We start from the raw sequence: 19787 nt of genomic DNA on the forward strand, positions 1-19787 counted from the left end.
TCATCATCCCTACCCCAAGAGAACAGAAGCTGGGTGTCATCAGCGTAGGCCATCACCTTAGCCCCTAATGTCTTGGTTAAATAAACCAGCGGGGTGACATAGATGTTAAAAATAAGGGGACTAAGTGATGACCCCTGTGGGACACCTGTGGCCTCCCACTGAGGCACAGAGGCACACAGTGGAAGCCAGATCTACTGGGTGCGGTATTCCAAGAAGGACCTTATCCAGCCCAAGACAGACCCAGATATGCCAATCTTCGATAGGCGATCAAGAAGCAGGGAGTGGGGCACAATATCGAATGTCACCGAGAGGTCTGGCATGACCAAAGCGGTCCTCGCACCGGCATCCAGACAGTCACGGATTGCCTCTGACACCTCTAGCAGTGCAGATTCTGTGCTATACGAGGCTCAGAAGCCAGATTGTGCCAGATGTAACAAACCAGAAGCCTTGACGAAATTGGTAACTTGATTAGTAACCACCTTTTCACAAACCTTAGCCAGATTTGGCAAAAGCGAGATAAGGCCGTGATTTCCAGGTATCAGTGGGTCAAGGGATGGCTTCTTGAGGAGAGGAAGAATTTGTGCCTGCTTCCAGGATGCCGGACAAGAGCCTCCCGCAAATACATGTTTACAATTTGGTTATGTTATGTTATGTTATGTTATTTTATTTTGTAGTGCGCACAGCTACCCAACAAGCGTTTCCCAGTGCAGGCCATAACAGAAGTTAGGAGAATATCAGAATTAGCAATGTAGGTTTAAAAACCAGGTTTCTAATTGTTTCCGGAAGACGGGAAACAGCTTCTCCCTCCTCTTCGCATCGGGTAAGGAATACCATAAGGTTGGCCTAAGAAGAGAAAAGGAGCGGCCTCCCATTCTCGACAGTTTAAACCTGGGGATTTCAAACAATTCTCCTGATGACGAACGAAGCAGGCATCGGGGTGGTACTCTTGATCCAGATCTTGTAAATATTTGGGGGCAGAGACGATCTTTATACTGAACATATAGCATAAGGCTTTAAATTTTATGCGATGTTCTACCTTGAGCCAATGCAGTTCTCTCAGGGCACTTCCCATGTTGGACATTCTGGGAAGGCCGCAGAGCAATTTAGCAGCACAATTTTGCACCACCTGAAGCTTACGTAGTACCTCTCTGTTGGACCCCAGGAAGAGAATGTTACCGTAGTCCAGGCCAGATGTTGTTAAAGCCTGGACGACTGCTCTTTGGGTGTCTACAGGGAGCATCCAGATAATTATTTTAGCCATTTTAAGATGGTAAAACAGGTGGCTGCTGTCTGAACTGCCTGTTGTTTCATTGACAATGTATTGTCAATGATAAAGCCAAGATTACGTGCCTGAGAGGAGGGGTGGGTAAAGGTCCCATTTCAGCTGTCCAATGTTGGGGGCCCCAACATTCAGACTCTTTCCCAAAAATGAGTACTTCCGTCGTTTCCCCGTTAAGCTTGAGCAAATTTAGTTGTATCCAAGCTGCAATCCTGCGCAAGCCTATTTGCAGATTAGAAGGGTCCTGTTTCCCCCTGCTGATAATGAAAAGATGATTTGTGTATCATCATCATAGGAAAACAATGCAAGCTCTGCCACTTCCGCAATAATTGCTAACGATTGCACATAAATATTGAAAAACAACAAGCTCAAAATAGAGCCCTGTCGCACAACATATGGGGAGGAATAAGACTTAGACGAGGCCCTGGTGGAGAACACCTGGAATGTTTGTTACCCTAAAAAGTGCCAAGTGCCGTCCTAGCAATACCCAGTGCCTGTAAAGATTCAATTCATACGGTATGAGAAACCGTATCAAAAGCGGCATTTAGATCTAATAAAATAAGGGCAACTCTGTCGCCGGTGTCGAAGCCCTGGCGTAACATCTCAGTAACGCAAAGCAAAGTGGTCTCCATGGAGAACCCTGCTCTAAACCCTGATTGTGAGTAGTGCAGAAATTGAGACGCTTCCACAAACATGGATAACTGTCCATTATCGTGTTTCTCCAAGACCTTCGAGAAAGTCGGGAGCAGGGAAATGGGTCTAAAATTAAATGGCATGGTTGGAACCTGCATTAGGCTTTTTCAACAGAGGTAAGACCATTGCATGTTTCCAGACTGTGGGCATCTGTGCTTCTCCAAGAGAAGCATTTAGTAGCCCCATCACTACTTCAAGAGCAGGTTGTTCCATCTGAAGAAGCACTGTGGCTGGAAGCAGATCACAAGGATAACCCGATTTAATACTAGTTAAACATTTTAATAGGGAACCCATATCCAAAAGTTCCCACTGCTCCAGTTTTAACCGCGAGACTTCTAACCCGGAATACATCCGGGCAGTGTTCTGGAGGGCTGGGGTTGACATATTAATTACCCCTAGTTTCTGATAAATGTGCTCAACTTTGTTTATGAAGAACTTGGCTAGGCAATCACATTGAAGTTCTTCAAGAACAGGCGGACTTGGTTCAGTCCCAGCACCTGCCAGCTTTTTAACCATGGAAAACAGAGTCCGCGAGCAATTTTTTTAACTTTGGGATTAATGATGTCCCCAGCAGTGGCCAGAAGCCTTGCAGCACTGGGATCAGTTGGAGAGCCCAACTCAAGGCCTTAATATTTTAAGAGAGCAAGCCGGATCTATTGGCGCAAACATTGACAGCATATTAGCAGGACCAGCCACAAGGTGGCCAAACAAGAAGCCATAAGCGCCATGGTACAGGAGGAGAAAGTAGCTTGTATAATGCAAATTTTGTGCAGAAAAAAATGTGCAAGAGTATTACACCAGGACTCTGAAACTGGCGCAACACGAGCCTGAGCACTAGGAGACATAAAACTTTGCACAATGGAGAAAATGTATTTTGTGTTTTTGTTGGCCTGGGCGATACATGTAGTAAATTAATGGCTTTTAGCAGCAGCTCTGGAGGCATAATAGCTTTTTTGGTTGGATCTAAGTGAGTGTTTCGTCATAGGGCAATAACCACTAGAACGCCATGCCCTCTCCAATATTTTACATTCACGTTTCAGGGCTTTCAACTCTAGAGAAAACAACGGTTTGGAGGGGGAATCTCGTGCCACCTTAGGCCGACATGGTGCAGATAGAGCGGACACCGAGTCAGAGATCCAATCAGTAAACCTGGACACATTCCCCTCCAGGTGTTGCTGAAAAAATGGCCGAAAGGAAGCCTAAGTGCTGATGAACTGGAGAGGATCCATTTTACTAAAAGTCAGAGGGCGATGGCAACTGACCAGCCGGGCGGGCTGGGTGACTTCCCAGGTAAAACAAATAAGGAAGTGATCGGACCAAGAAACAGGCAAGGGCTTGACCACCTGAATAGGGAAATTAGAACAGATGGGGTCTGAGGTGTGGCCCCCTTGATGGGTGGGATGAGTAACCCATTCAGAAAGCTGAGCCGATTGAAGGGAGTCAAGGAAATCAGCAGAGTCTCCAGCCTCTAGTTGATCGAGGTGAAGATTCACATCTTCCAGAACCAAGTAGTGGGAAAAACGCAGTGCTCGCTGAGCCACTGAGTCCCCACAAGATTTAAGAAAGGCGCCAGCCGGACTAGGGGGACGGTAGATAAGGGAGCCACCTAGTGCGAAATGGACCGAAAACTGCATGCTGAAATCAAAAACCTCACACTCATCCCAAATGCTGAAAGTTTCGCTATGGAGAACCCAGTTATCCCTATGCAAAATGGCCAGGCCACCCCCTCTTCCAACTGGGCAATCCACACGATGACGCTTATAGCCAGTAGGTGTAGCAGGCGCAACAATGGGGTTCGATGAGGAGTACAGCCAAGTCTCAGTGACAAACAGAAAGTCTAATTAAATGTCCGAGACCAGGTCGAACACGTCCACATACTGCTTCCTCAATGATCTAGCATTATTAAGGGCAGCTCTAATACACGAGGCTCTCATGGATTAATTAGGCAAATTGCTAGAGGAGAGCTCTAGTGTCGGAGTAAAAAAGCAATCAGAGCAAACAGAGTCCAAATTAGAGAGCATAGATAGACCGCTATGGGGAAGGGCATGAGGAAGGCCGAAGTGTTTTGAGAAACTCACCCGATAACTGCAGAACATTACTAGCAGAAGGCCCAGCTTGGGCATCATAACTGGCCCTGGCCGCTGATTTAGCGCTGACGGGCGCAGCCGGGCGCAGCCGGGCGCAGCCGGGCTTGCCTTAGGTGCTCCATCGGCGCGCCCGCTGCGGTTGTCCGCTGCGCTTTCGAGTAGAGGCCATTAAATAGGGTTAAATGAGGACAGCGCGCAGAGTGCAGCGACTAGAAAAATGGCTGCTGAAACTAAACTGACCTTGAGAAAGTGCAAAGTGCGAGTAAAGGGAGTATAACACACTCCGAAAGTTAAAAATACCAGTAAATCCAAGCGTCACATTAGACAGTGCAATGATCCCCCAAATAATTCCCCAAATGACAATACATGTGAAATTAGCAAAGTTAAAAGCAGTATATTAAAAATAGAAGAGAGGAAAGTAAACCTTTTCCAAAACGTTGTTGTGCTTATTTCAAAATTTAACATACAGCACCTCCATGTGGTGGACTGCCACTAGAGCCAGTGCTGACAATTGACTACCAGTGCCGAGCACCTTAAACCCCCTGTTCAAATTAAGTATTGCCACACTCAGGATAATGAGAAGACACACAGTGAGGCAGATGTCTTACAATTGTCAACTATGAGGATTCAAAGGTAATATCTCTGGTCGAACAGCAAAGGAGTAGCCAAAAGAATCTGAATGGACTTCATATTTTTTTACTGCTCTGTGCCTATCCCAAAGATAAGTTGTTAAATAGAGGTAGGTATTTTTACCTTAGACGGATATAAATGTGAGATCCTGGGGTTCATCAATGGCATCCTAAATAGCACCCCAAATTGCATCCTCAATTATCGCCATCATAATAAACAAATTGATTTTGACTTGATAAAGAGGTTTGGTTTTTAGTTTCATTAAGGAATAAAAGAAAAGGAAATTTGTCTGAATGGGAAAATATTTATTTCCTGGATTTCATCAACGGACTTTCTGAAACAATAGCTACCAAGCTAAAACTGAAATAAAGCTCGGCCTTAGCCAAGTTCACAATACATATGGATTGTGACTATGTGCAAAAGAGTCACTATGACATTCATAATTTTGTGTGTTATATTTGGGTATCACTCATTTACCTGCCAGGGCTGAATGTTGTTGACATCAGCACACTCTCCTTTGAAGAAGGGTCCATGTCCAGGTTTACATGACATCAATGAATCTAAAGCGTGAGCTAATGCATAAACTGCAAGGTAGGTGTGGTAGGTGGACCCAAGATCATCCAGCTCAAACAGATGTGCTACCATTTCATCTAAGGTCTGGTTCTCAGAGCATGGTGAAGGCCTTCCAGTTATCTCTATGCTAGTCGTCATCTGAGTACCATTAGTGTCTGGCCACTTACAGTTAAAAGCCTTCTCCCAAAAGAGTTTAATAAATGTATCACTGGGATCTCGTAAGGGATGAAGGTGAGTAAGAAACTCCTCAAAGCCTGGCATATTTGTGAAGTGGAGGACTATCGCCAGGGATCCATTAAATAATGGCCAGGTCTGCCTCGGGAAGAGTCCAAGGGTCACTGTGAATGAAGCAGAGAAGACAAAGACTTTGTCGGTCACATTCTGTGAGTAGAAGGCCTCCATCAGCATCTTTACGTGTACTTCAGGGCTGTGGACAATGATTACTTTCACACCGTGCCTTTGGGAAACTTTAACAATGCTGAGTATCTTCGCTCTAGGATAGCTCAGGTGGACTTTTTCCATAAAAGCCACACATCCCCCATTTTGCTCAATCACCCTCTTCACGGATTGTCCTCCCTGCATTCCCACTTCATCATCAGAGATGATCATCCCAATCCACGTCCAGCCAAAGTATCCCATTAGCCATGCCAGAGCTATGTTCTGGAAGGTACTGCTTGGCACAGTGCGCAGAAAAGCGGGAAATTGGAGCTTGTCACTTAGAGTCGAGAGCGTCGATCCATAGCTGATCTGTAGGGAGAGAAATTTTGATAACAATTGATCTTATTCCAACAGTTTGTCAGAAGCCATATGCCATACAGGTCTAATACATAAGCCCTCAGTCCTGCCTGCCCAGTTCTGCAGGATTTCTGAAATTATAGGTGCCTCCTTACTTCCCTTGCAAGCAAGAGAAGCAAGAGGCAAAGGCATGTTCAGTGTTGGATATGTGCACAGACTTAATCATACAAATTATTTCTTCCTGTGTGACAAATTCTATTTTGCTGTATTGGTGATTGTTTTGACTGTTTAATAAATATGGATATATTTGGAAAAGGTTCCCAGTGTTGATATACATTCTCACCTTTTTGTGAATTGGTTGCACCAATTATCATTTTAGCACCAGGAAATGCACACAAATGGTGGATAGGCTGTGTTACGCAATTTATTCCTGGAAGGGACCAGAGGTCAAGTGAGGGTATTTTAGGATCACGCATTTCTACCCTGGACAAATGTTGTCCGACAAGTTCAGAGCTACAGAAGGTTGTAATGGATAGGACAAAGATACCCAGACCTAATAAAGACAGAAAGACTAACAGTTCATTTTTTGATAGCATTAGAGGTCACAAATAAATCCACAAAGGTTAAATAAAAAACTACACCACAAGGCAGAGAAAGTTTAATTGAGTTGTAGTAGGGCGGTGTAGGAAGTGTACCTTTTCTGAGTAATCACCCTTTTACTGTATCTTATACTTTTCCTGGCTTTAGAACTCTGTGCACTTTACTCCTACTAAACAGTCAAAAAGTGGCTGTGTTCCCCGTGAAAATGTGATTAAGGGTATCAGCTTCTAATAGGCATATTTAACCTCCCTATAACATCCTAGTATATAGTACAAAGTGTACCCAGGGCTAGGAGCATCTATTGTGCCATCCGCTGCAGTGGGAGTGCAAAAATATTGTGCCTGATTTTAAAAGTGCAAAAAATGCACTGGGACCTGTCAAAATAAATCCTTCTGACTAATAAAAACCTTGGGCCTGATTCACAAATGTAAACTAAAACTTTTGTTTATGTTTCCGATTGTTTGCTAGTCACAAAGGGATACATAGCAGTATCTTTATAACTGTGGAGTCTCCACACATAAAAAGACAAAGTTTGCCTTTGTGAATTAGGCTCATTGCTTTTAATATTAATATGTCATCCTATTTAGTCCTTGTGGTCCAAAAGGCAGGGTGCATGGTGTTTACAAGTAGGACATGTAGAAATGCTAATGTTAACATGTCCTCACAGTGACTAGCACCTGAAAGCTATTTTTCACTGTAGCAGGCTTAGAATCCGATGCAGAAAACTAGAGTACAGAATAAAATCCCAAATCTATAACTTGGCAATGAGACCAGCTATTTTTCATAGTTATTAAAAATCTAATTTGATGGTGAAGTCAGATTTTTGAATAAATATTAAGGGAAAGTAGCTTCTAGAAAGTTACCTTTTCCAGTCAGATCTATTTGCTCTCCTGCTTCTCCCAACCAGTAATTAGCCTTAAATATGAGTGAAATTTCTCCTAGGAGCAATCAATAGGCAGACCTGAATGGACTGAGACGATTCTTCTGAATATGCAGGTTAGGGCTGTGGGCCTTTTTGACACAACAGTGGCAAATCCTGCTTGAGTGTCAATCCTGCTTGATAGGTCTGCTGGATTTACATATAACACTCGGTGCACACTTGAAAGTTGTGAGACCAGAATGCCAATATAATTCTTGTCGATCCATGGTCTGATTGCTGAAGGACTCTGCTTTTGTTCTACGTGGCTTCAGTCTCTGGGTGTGCATATAACCCTTGTGGTACACTTGAAAGGGGAATCAAAAGAATGCCAAGACAATTCTTGTGGATCAACAGTCTGGATGCTGAAGGACTCTGCTATTGACCTACGTCTGTCTATGGGTTGTGGGTGCAGTGTTTGCCTCAAAATGGACCTTAGTGTAGGATTACCATAGTACACTTCCCACACACATGCCGAACTTTCAAAGCCCATGTTTAGTCTGGCTGAAGACATTCACTATATTAAAAATGCCTAAAGAAGGTTGGGTTGGGTGGGCCCAGAAGTCAATTCCACTTACCAGCTCATGCCAGGCATAAATATGGCATCTCTGGGCACCCACGGCAGAAGACTCCTAGACCTGTGGAAGATCAGAGGAGTACTGAACCTGCTACTTGTGATCTGAAAAGAGTCCTGAAAGGACTGGGTCTACTCTCCCTTGTACCAAAGACAAACAAGTGGACTACAAAAGTCATAAATAAGGCTGACCTCCTTTTAAAGCTAGAGGGACGCAACACTCTACAAAAAGCACTTACCAACAACTGCCTAGCTGACTAATGGCAAATGGATTTGGACTAGACCCTGCTGTCTAACCTCTGCCTAACATCTTGTGAGTCTTCGAAGACTCCTGGTAGGTCATATAAGGGCTTTATAAATGTACTCCTATAGTGCTTTGGACCTTAAAGGATATGCCAGAAGGTAAAATGTTTGACCAGGATGAACCTAGTTGTTGTATCTGACCCATGATCCACCTCAATTTGCACCTAGGTTCTAGTCTACTGTGCCCATTGACTAACAATATTGGTTTGTGCTTTTTGGTGCTTTTTATACCTAAATCTTTAAAACTTCAGACATCTGGTTGCCTAATTAGATTGTTGAACAAGTAAGTGTGCCTTCAGGGGATTTATTAAAGTACTCAGTTATACTATTCTCAATCACAGTTAAATGCAGGGTTTGTTATTTGCTTGCTAATTAATTTGTTTTGACAATCTATTTTCTAACAACAAAATTTTTCATACTTTTTAGCTAATCACATAGAAATATATATATATCTAGAAAGAATATATCGCAAAGCAAGAAACAGCAAAAAACACTGGTGTGTATGAAAATAATGAATTTTATCTTCAGATTTCATAAAAGGGACTCATATGAAACAATTACAATGAAACAAGAAGGAAACACTCTATTATTTCAGCCTTCACTGTTACAAATGTATACACTTTTTCACAATCACAATCGAAGAATATTAGGAATGAAGTGTACAAGTCGACGTTTCGGTCTCTAAGCTTTCGTCGATGAGACCATCTTCAGGACTAAAATGTTTAAAGTGGTTGACCCCTGAGTGCTGTTGTTAAAGAAATTCAACAGATTTGTAGATAACAGCTGTATTCACTTTGGCGATAATATTGGACCCTGAGTGAGTCAATCTGGATCTTTCAGGAGTGCGAATAAAACGGAAAACAGCGTGTTCGCGCTGATTATTTTAAAATTCAATCTGATCAAGCATCTTTATTTGTTGCCAGGAAAATATACAGACGTACCAGCTTTTCAATCTGTAGTCTCCTTTGTAAGTAAAGGCTGGGGAACACTCGTTAGCGCATCAATGAGCTAACAAGTGTTCCCCAGCCTCTTTGCATGTCAGCGATATTGATCGCTAATGACATGCAAAGTAGGAGTTCCCGACCAACAGACCTGGTAAACAGCCGCTAACGGCCTATCGCCTATTAGCAAGGAGGCCCTGGCCCCGGTTAGCTACGTGAAAAGTTGCTTTAACCGGGGTCATCGCCGTTTTTTTATCACCTGCCATTTTCCTGACTTGACCATTCCTGACATGGGGGGTGGATTATGCTGATACAACCCTGTGGTTTTCTCCCTTCCCCATGCAACATCGCTGGTTTTGTCACAATGTTGGCCCTTCCCTCCCGCTATTGCTGGAATATATATTGCCATAGCGCTAATTGTTGCTTATACAGCGTTAGTGTGGTGATATATTCAATCACTCAATCAATCAAAGACTTGTAAAGCGCGCTACATACCCGTGAGGGTCTCAAGGTGCTGGGGGGGGGTGGAGGGGGGGAGATGGGAGGCTGCTACTGATCGAAAAGCCAGGTCTTGAGAAGGCTTCTGAAGGCCGGTAGGTCCTGGGTCTGTCGTAGGCCGGTAGGGAGAGTTTTCCAGGTCTTGGAGACGAGGTAGGAGAAGGATCTTCCGCCGGCGGTGGTTTTCTGGATGCGTGGAACTGTGGCGAGGGCGAGGTTGGCAGAGCGGAGGCTGCGGGTGAGGGTGTAGAAGCTGAGTCGGTCATTGAGGTCTGCTGGTCCGGCGGTGTGTAGGGCTTTGTGTGCATGGATGAGGAGTTTGAAGGTGATCCTCTTGTTGACTAGGAGCCAATTCAGGCCTCTAAGGAGGGGTGTGATGTGGCTGCGTCGGGGGCGTCGAGGATCAGTCATGCCGAGGTGTTCTAGATGTGTTGCAGCCGTCTCAGGAGCTTGGTTGTTATTCCTGCATAGAGGGCATTCCCGTAATCCAGTCTGCTGGTGATGAGGGCCTGGGTGACGGTTTATCTTGTGTCAGAGGGGATCCATTTGAAGATCCTGCGGAGTATTTGGAGGGTGTTGAAGCAGGAAGCTGAGGTGGCGTTTACCTGCTCGGTCATAGAGAGGGAAAAGTCGAGGATGACCTCCAGGTTGCGTGCGTGGTCGGTGGGTTCTGGGGCTGTTCCTAGTGATGTTGGCCACCAGGAGTCTTCCCAGGCTGAGGGGGTGGGACCGAGGATGAGGACCTCCGTCTTGTCTGAATTCAGCTTCAGCCTGCTGTCTTCATCTATTCGGCAACAAAAAAGGGGTTTGTTCCTTTCTGTGGTTCCTAAATTAAAGTACGTAGTACTTAACAAGATTTGACACCCAACACTTCTATACCTCAATGACATGTACCCTAGTTTGTCCACAAAATTATTGCATAAACATATTATTCTTAAAATTCATATTTATTAAAACCTTGAAATAGCAGCATGATATGAGTAACAATTTTACATATAGACAATTAAAAACATAATCACATTGCATTTAAGTTTAACACACAAAAAAACAATAATTAAAAATAGCAAGAATGTCGACGCGTTTCGGTGTTTACAGCAGATGGTACACCTTCCTCAGGACTACAGTAAATTCTTGAGTCTAAAAAGTATATGGGACAATCCATTAGTGTACATTCATAGAGGATTTTTTTTAAATTTTACAAAGAAGTTCTCAAAAGTTTGCGGTGTCAAAAATAAATCATTTCTTACATAATACGCAGTATTCAATGTGCGATGACAGCATAAATCCTGGGGATAGACAATTCTTATCCACTGTTTTGGTTCAATTCCTTCCCTTCAAGTGACCTGTGACCTGTATACACACGGTGATTTGAAAGCTCTCTCCTTTTCTCAACTTCATCTATTCGGCGACAGCCTTCATTCCTCTGTGGAGGTTGGCTATGGCGGTGTGGGGGTCTTCGGTGAGGGAGATGATCAGCTGGTTGTCGTCGGCGTAGGGGATGATGTTGAGGCTATGCTGTCGGGCGACATGGGCGAGTGGTGCCATGTAGATATTGAACAGCGTCGGGCTGAGGGATGATCCCTTTGGAACGCTGCAGATGATCCCGGTGGTCTTGGAGCGGAAGGGTGGGAGGCGGACGCTCTGGGTTCTGACGGAGAGGAAAGATGTGGTCCAAGCCAGGCCCTTCTCTTGGATTCCGGAATCAAGGAGGCGTGCTGTTAGGGTGCGGTGGCAGACCGTGTCGAAGGCGGCTGATAGGTCCAGAAGGATGATGGTGGCTGTTTCTCTTTTGTTCATAAGGATCCTGATGTCGTCGTTGGGGGTGATGAGGGCGGTCTCTGTGCTGTGGGTGCTGCCGAAGCTGGACTGGGATGGGTCCAGGATGTTGTTGTCTTCGAGGTAGCGGGTCAGCTGGGGATGTGGAGTGGATGGAGTTCATGTTCTTGATGATGTCTTCGTTGCTGACATTGGACCAGGCGGTCAGGCGACTGGTGCGGGTGGTGGTCGCCGAGGTGGTGGTCTCGGCGGTGGATGTGGTGCTGGCAGTGTTGAAGCTGTCGTGGATGTCGGTGATCGTGCGGTGAAAGAAGGTGGCCAGTGAGTCGCACAGGTCTTGTGATGGTGGAATGTCGTTGGTGTTGTAGCTAGGGTTGGAGAGTTCTTTCACAATGTTGAAGAGCTCTTTGCTTTTGTGTGCGTTGCTGTCTAGGCGGTTATTGAAGGAGGTCCTCTTGGCGGTCCTGATGAGTTGGTGGTGTCTGCGGGTGGCGTTCTTGTGGGCTGTGTAGCTGTCTGTTGTTCGGTCATGGAGCCAGCTCTTCTCCAGCTTCCGACAGGTGCGCTTAGAGGTCCGGAGGTCTTCGGTGAACCATGCGGCTTTCTTGTTGCTGTGATTGGTGGTTGAGGTCTTGAGTGGGGCGAGGGTGTCGGCGCAGTCGTTGATCCACTGTTTGAGGTTGATGGCGTCGGTGTCGGGGTCGGTGGGGTCGGCGGGTGGTTCCAGGGTGAGGGTGGTGGTCAGTTGGACCTCGGTGATCTTACCCCAGCAGCGGTGTGGCATCTGTTGGGTGCGGTGGTGCGTGGAGGGTTTCCTGAAGGTGAAATGGATGCATCTGTGGTCTGTCCAGTGGGGTGTGGTGGTGTGGTTGAAAGAGACGTTGGGACTTGCGGAGAAGATGGGGTCCAGTGTGTGTCCAGCAGCATGGGTGGGTATCGTCACAACCTATTTGAGTCCAAGGTTGGCGAGGTTGTTCGTCAGGGCGGTGAAGTTGGCGTTGTTGTTGTTCTCGAGATGAAAGTTCAGGTCCCCGAGGAGTATTTAGTCCGTGGAGGCGAGGGCGTGGGTGCTGATGAGGTTGATGATGTTGTCGCTGAACTGTAGTCGGGGTCCGGGTGGTCTGTACACGAGTGTTCCTCTGAGGGTGGTGTTGGGGACGGTGTGGATCTGGAAGTGCATGTGCTCGGCGGTGGTGAGAGTTTCGTCGGTGTTGGTCGAGACTCGGAGGGTGTTCTTGTGGACGATGGTGATTCCACCTCCCACTCCAGTGGTGCGGTCTCTGCAGGAGATCATGTAGCCTTCTGGGATGGCTATGGCGATGTCTGGAGCTGAGGTGGTGTTCAGCCAGGTTTCAGTCAGGAAGGCGACATCAGGGGTGGTTGAGTCAAGGAGGTCCCACAGTTCGATGGCGTGCTTACGGGCGGAACGGGAGTTGAGGAGGATGCATCGTCCGTGGTTGGGTTCTCTAGTTGATGGTTTGGCAGGCCAGATGCTGGTGAAGCTGCAGTTCCGGCAGGTAAAGGGCCCTTGGGGGCGATTCAGGGTGGCTCGGTAGCAGGAGTGATCTCATACGGGGTTGAGTGCGTGGAGGGTGTTGGAATCGTAGTGCAGTCTGGTGTTGTGGTGGCTTCGGGGTCCATGGGTTTTGTTGCTGGGCGCGGTCCAGGCGCGGACGGGCATAGACGGATTTGCCTCTGGCGCGCCTTCGGCGCCATAAGAAGAGGGGGTGGGAGGGAGGAGCAGCTGGGAGGGGGGAGAGCCAATGGGCCGGGGGCGGGGCCGCAGGGACGCACGGCGGGAAGAGGGAACGAGCACAACAACAGGAAGGAAACAAACAAGCCTAAGTTAAGGCAAGGCAGCAACAGCAACAAAACAGAAGCAGTACGGTCACAATGCAAGAGGTCACAGAAAAAAACTGGGGCACAAATACAGCGATCACAATACAGTAATGGGGCACAGAATGCGAGCAGCAGCTACATACCTGAGGCCCACTGGCCACCAGGGATGAGGCGCAGGTGGTAGCCTGCGGGTGGACGCGGGCCTCGAACACCCACAGACACGGAGTCAGCAGCAGGAGCGAGGGCACAGGGGCACGGGCGCAGTCAGGTGGAGCTGCGCGGGGTGGGGAGCGACCTGCCTGAAGACAGCGATAGCTGTCGATAAAAAATATCACGCTAAGCACGCTCTGCGATATTTATCGTAGTTTGTTGCTAATATGGCACATACGTCTGGTGACTCAGATAAAGCTGCCTCTAAGACAGACCTACACATTTGACACTTCTACAGATATATTCACAGAACTAACCCTCATGAGACAACTGGTTATATGGCACCTCCGGGTTCCAGCTCTTTAGTCAGATGCACACCATGCACAGCCAGTGGTTTCCTCTGAGCACCCAGAACACTTCAAAAGCCACAGATCACATGAGATAAATGTCCAGCACTAGGGAAATAACATTTCTCACTGAGCAGAAATATGGCTATGTGAGTATTAATGTTCTCTTTACATGAAGAAAGATACGGCATCAGTTCACTTTCTGACGAGCCCCTTAAATATGATCAGCCCAGATTTTGCTCCAGTGCAAATATTAAGAATATTGTAGAATGGCATAGGTGTAAATCGAAGATTCTTCACTGTGACTTAATTTTTGTGAAGCATGCCGAGAGGTTTCCCTCCATCACTGTGTTGTCATAGTAACCGGTACAATTCACTCAAACTTTATCAAATATATCTATTTTGCTGCTGGGTAATTCTCAAGGTCAGTTAATCAGCAACCCATTCACACATTGGGGTCTCCAGTAGTCAATTTATTTCTTGCTCCTGCCATGCATGTTGCTTACCTGAGGGAAATGAAAAAGTCCTGAGATTCTGGCCAGTGGAACAGACGTGGAGGACAGTATTTCTCCCACAAGTCCTAGCGGCATTGAGTGGGGACTGCAGTGGTACCCCGGCACTTGCCGCTGCTTCCCAGTCAGCATCTCCAGAAGCCCTTGGATGGCCCTGGTCTGGGAGGTGCAGGAATCGAAGATATGGAAGCCAAGTGTAATGTTTGGGAGCAGGTCAGGGGAACGATTAATTTCCTGAGTGGCAAAGACCATGGCCAGTACGTCCCGATAAAACCTAATATGGAACCTGCAGGGTAAAAGCAGGAGATGTTGAATGTATTCGATTTAGGGGCATAACTTTCAATGGTGCAGCAGGTGCAGTCACACCTGGGCCCAGAGGGATAAGGGGCCTGATTACTGCTGTTTTTACTGTCTAAACAGTAGTCTGGGTGACACTTTCCTTGCTTGCTCTAAGGCATGTGGCACCCTTGTTACTTCACTCAATGCTATATGAATGGAGGTAGCCTCACACAGCCCAGCCGAGTGCCACACATCATCGGTACGACAAAAACACATTAGTCATTGCTGCATTGCCACGCTGGAACATTTTATTACACAATTTGGAGCATTGCTCTGTGCTCAGCAGCAGTTCCCTTTGTGCCACAAGTGTGAAAAACGTGGAAAGGCTCAGCATTCACCTGCTACCAGTGTCTGTCCCCAAGGGCAGTGATAAGGGGTCAAGGAAAGTAAAAGACACAAAATTGATGGACGGAATGCAGAACAAATCAAAACATTCACTCCCAGTCAAGAGATCTGTGTTAAATCCATCATTCTTTTGTTCACCATGCCACCTCAGTTTAGACCTGGCCATTTGCAAATCAGTCTTGACCCTGTGCCTCTTGGGAACAGTCCAGTGTGAACTGCCAAGTCAGGTCCTCCCTGGGGTCAAGGAAATGCATTGTTCCACCATTGAGCAGCACTCCCTCAGTGCAAGCACATTTGAACAAAATGTGGCCCTTATTCTAGTGCTTCATATGGCACCAAGTGCTATAATTTCTCGTGTTTGTGCTTACATGGATTTTGTGCATCCTTTCTACCGAATTTGTATCTCACACAGTGTTACACATAAGTCATGGAATGTCACACTTAAGTGCATTTAAAACATGGCACTGTCAGACATAAACAAACTCAAGCACAGGACAACATATTCCAGTAAAGAAAACATTCAGATGTTGGCACCAGTAAATGGTAAAAAAGGTGTTTGTGTCTGTTGGAATTTGCATGTGGAGGGCCATGTTTGCACAAGTAGTTTACATATTGCCTCTTAAGTTAAGCCTGAGAGCTCTGTGCCAGGCTACCAGAAGGTGACCACAGGATAATGTAGGGTGTGTTTTGGCTTACCCGGACTAGGATTCTGGTCCCTACTTGTACAGGGTGCATACCTTTGACAACTAGAGACCCAATTTCTAATATTGGTGATCAGCGGTGGGGACAGGAATTGTGTTTGTGCAGTGCCGTACAGTACTAGGCATACACTATCCATCCACATCTGACACCATTTCAAAAGTTTTTTATTTTTCCCTGCTTTGCATTTTGATTCATTCACCTTTAATCACCAACTCATGCGCAACCAAAGCTTGATCATTGTAACTTTGCATCTCTGACAACCTCAAAACAACATTGATGGAATTACTTTCCCACGCGTTATTTGTCTTAGCAACGGACAGCACTGCAGTATTTTTGAGTACTCTGTAATACTCACAGAATACACTGCATCCTGCACATAAATAGGAGTCCGATATCTTTCATTATCAACTCTCTTTGCCCACTCTGTTTGTTCACATCCACCTATCTACTGCTTTTCTCCCTTCTTTCTAACCTTCCTCCTTACGGTCTTCATGCTTTCTCTTTTATTCTTGCTTGCTTTCCTCATCACTTCCAGATGACAGCAGCATGGAGACATTGTTGCAACAAATGACCTTTCTGCGCCATGCTTTATTAGCAATTTTTTTTACATGGACGCACAAACATGGAAATTGGTAGGAAAACGTTGTAGACTATAGTAGTCATTCTCTGTTCCGAAAACCTAATTCCAGAGAACTGTCAGATGTCCCCGTGTAGCAAGAACCCCAGGTTCAACCATTCAAATTGCAATCTTCCATCCTTCAAGCAAACATTAAGGGGGCTCTGCCACTTGTGGACTGTAGATGGCACTGTTGTATCATTGCTGTTCTCGCTTTTATTGAAGTATTTTCTGTTCAGTTAATTATTATTATTGTGGGAGCTGGTAAAGTCCCCCTCGTATCGGTAGGTGGAGTTATTGCTGAACTCCGCACTCCAAGCGGAGCACAGAGTGACAGAACTCTGCAAAATCTTCTGGTGGTTAATAGCGTACCACCCACTTCTATGTAAAAGATCGGACTGTATTTTTAAACTTTACATGTCCATGTAGTGAAAAACTCTCATTTTTCACTACTGCAGTGCTAATCTATCCAATGGAATAACATTGGAATTACCTTACTACATCTTATAAGTATAACTTCCACTTATAAAGAGAGAGACTTTTCAAGTTTGGTGTCAATGAACCCACAATTTAAAATCACAAAATACAGCTCTGCTTGTCTGATGCTCAAGTAAGTGCATGTAGGGCCAGATTTTTGAAAGCTTTGTGGCAGGTTTACATTCTACCTTTGTAGCGAGTACCCAACATAAAATGCTTTTCAAGATTTACAACACACTTGGTGTTTGCATTGACATGTAAGAAAAGGTAACTCTGTTTTGCAATACTCTGCTCCAAGCGGGTGTTCCATGGGTGGTACATGTGCTTTCCTGTCAACCATACATGGGTTTTGACACAAGACACTATCTACTAATAAGAGTAGATTGTGTTTTGTACAAAAAATGAATGCAACTTGAAAAGAGATGTTAAAAAGGAAAAATGCTTTTATTTCTCCTAACCTTCCCCACTTTGCATGTGTGCTGCACTGTACAGCATGCATACAGAGAAGGAAAAGTGTTAAAGTTAGTCTGAGCATAGTATTTTGTCCTGGAAGGGTAACCCTCTGGTACAAAACCTATGGTAGATTCATGCAGACACCCTTGTACGATGGTGCAAAGGTGTGTGTGTGTGGTGCTCGGCAACCGAATTAGGTGCCAACACTAGGCAGAGAGAAGGATAGTGCCTTATCTCTGTAGATATGGTGCATTCCTGTTCTCCTCCTGTTACGCAATGCCGCAGAGTAACTTTGGGTGCTTCACTGTGTTGTTTGACAGATTTGTATTTATGGGCATTTGAGTTTCACTCAATACCGGGGTGCTAATTGCACACCCACACATGCTGATTCTGCAGGTGCAGTGTTTGTTAGATGAGCGATGACAGCACTGTTACTAGTCAAGGACTTCGAAATAGGGGACATAATGTTAGTTACATGTGTGTTTTAACTTTACAAAAACGTTTGACCTTCTCATTGCACATTTGAATATTGAAGGTTATTTGGCAGCAATACCTGCAAACATTCTAGGAACTGCTGTCTATCCATTCATTCATCCGGACATTCAAAAAATCCCCCTGTGGCTCAAGAGGCAGCCTGAATTTTGTATGTTTTTGTTAGATGTGAAAATGAAAGATTTCTTTAGATATTTAGATTATATATGATATGAGCAATATGTACCTGTGTAATAAAATGTGCATCTATGACACTGCTGTTCACATTACTTTACCAACCCTAACAATAAAAGAAATACAAAATGAGAGCACAGGCACATATGTCTGGATATAGCATACTTTGACTGCCAGTAGAGGAGGGGTGCAGAGATTGGTCAAAATCCATGCCCTGCAGCCAACCCCTGTTGTGTTGACTGAAGGCTTTTTGCAGAAACAATGTATTGCCCCTAAATGGTTGGGTACACAGAGGAATCCCTGCTGCACCTGTTAATAGTTTAGCAGAGCTGTGGTGAGTTATTCAGAAATGTTTCAAAGCAGGTCTAATGTAAAGCTAACATTTGTTCCCCACCAATATGCACTAGAAAAAGTTGCGCAGAGCAGGCGTTTCTGCCTGTAGAAGGCTAGATATATGCCCAGAATGCAGACAAAACATGAAGTTTGGTATGGTACATGATAGGCCCTAGCTAAGTGGGTAACCTCAATCTATGAAGCTTGGCCTGGTGGTGATTTAATTAGTGGATCAAAGCTTCATCAGATACCGGCCTGGGACCTGGGCAGTGGTGACCTTCAGTCCGTGATGGTCACCCTGGTTGTGGTCTGCCAAGTGAATGGAAAGCTGATGTGCTTCTGGCCTGGGGCTGGCATAGCCGGGCCCTCAGTCCATAAAGCACATTATGGTGGTGGTCTCCCGTGTGGATGGAAATCGATGGAGTACCAACTTGCCCTGATACCGCAGGGCCTTTCAGTCCGTGAAGCTTGGCCTGGGGGTGTTCTACCAGGTAGATGGAAGCTTAACCACCTGCTGGCTTTGGCCTAGTGCAGCAGCATTCCTCAGTCCCTGAATCTGCGGCTGTTAGTAGTCTGCTGGGTGGATTGAAGCTGGACAAGCAATGGCTTTGTGTGCAGCACCTTGGGGCCTCTTAGTCCATGAAGCTCAGCCTGGTTGTGGTCTACCAGGTGGATGGATGCTTGAGGTGTTACCACCTTAGTCTGGCACTGAGGGGTCCTTTGTTCACTGAAGCTTATCCTGATGATAGTCCACCAGAAGGATGGAAGCTTTTCCTGCTACAGCCTTAGGCCTGGCACCACAGGCTATGAAGCTCATCCAGGTGGTGGTTTTAAGCTTGATACACTACTGCCTAGGGCGTGGTACAGCCTAGCCCTTCAGTTCGTGAATCCCAATCTGATGGTGATCCAGGGTTGTTGGTACCTCCTTGGCCCTGGTACAGCAGGGCCCTTCAGACTGTGAAGTTCAGGCTAGCAGTGGCCCACTGGGTGGATAGAGGCCTGACTTGCTACCACCTAGGGCCGAGTGGCCGTTCGTTCCATGAAGCTCAATCTGGTGGTGGTCAACCAGAAGTTGAGAGGTTGATGCAGTGCCACTATGGGACTGGCACAGAGGAGCTTTTCAGGTCAAGATGCTGGAGATGGACTACTAGGGGTATGTAAGCTTGACACACAAATGTATTTGGATGGGCACAGCGGGGCCTGTGAGTCCATGAAGCTTGGCCTGGTGGCCTATCATGTTGATGAAAGCGTGCTATAGTCCCGAATTGGGCCTGGAAGTACAGGCCCTTAAGTTCATAAACAAAAAAATATTGGTGGTCTATGAGGCTGATGAAAGCTTGACGCAGGACTATTTGGGACCCAGCACACCTCTGCTCCTTAGTCCAACAAGCTCACCACGGTGG

General features: G+C 45.9%; 1 protein-coding gene across 1 annotated transcript in view; it reads right to left on the reverse strand.

Moving 5' to 3' along the window:
* Positions 1-14705, reverse strand: part of LOC147693297 (extracellular calcium-sensing receptor-like) — a 58624-nt gene extending 43919 nt beyond the window's left edge. Inside the window, exons 1-2 of the mRNA XM_086935907.1 lie at positions 14448-14705; positions 5167-6009 (exon numbers count right to left, since the gene is read on the reverse strand). Coding sequence (XP_086792033.1) covers positions 5167-6009; positions 14448-14705 — 1101 coding nt within the window. The remainder of the gene's footprint in view (positions 1-5166; positions 6010-14447) is intronic.
* Between the last annotated feature and the right edge of the window lie 5082 nt (positions 14706-19787).

This window comes from Lissotriton vulgaris, chromosome 8 (genome assembly GCF_964263255.1).
Source record: "Lissotriton vulgaris chromosome 8, aLisVul1.2, whole genome shotgun sequence".
Lineage (NCBI taxonomy): Eukaryota > Metazoa > Chordata > Amphibia > Caudata > Salamandridae > Lissotriton > Lissotriton vulgaris.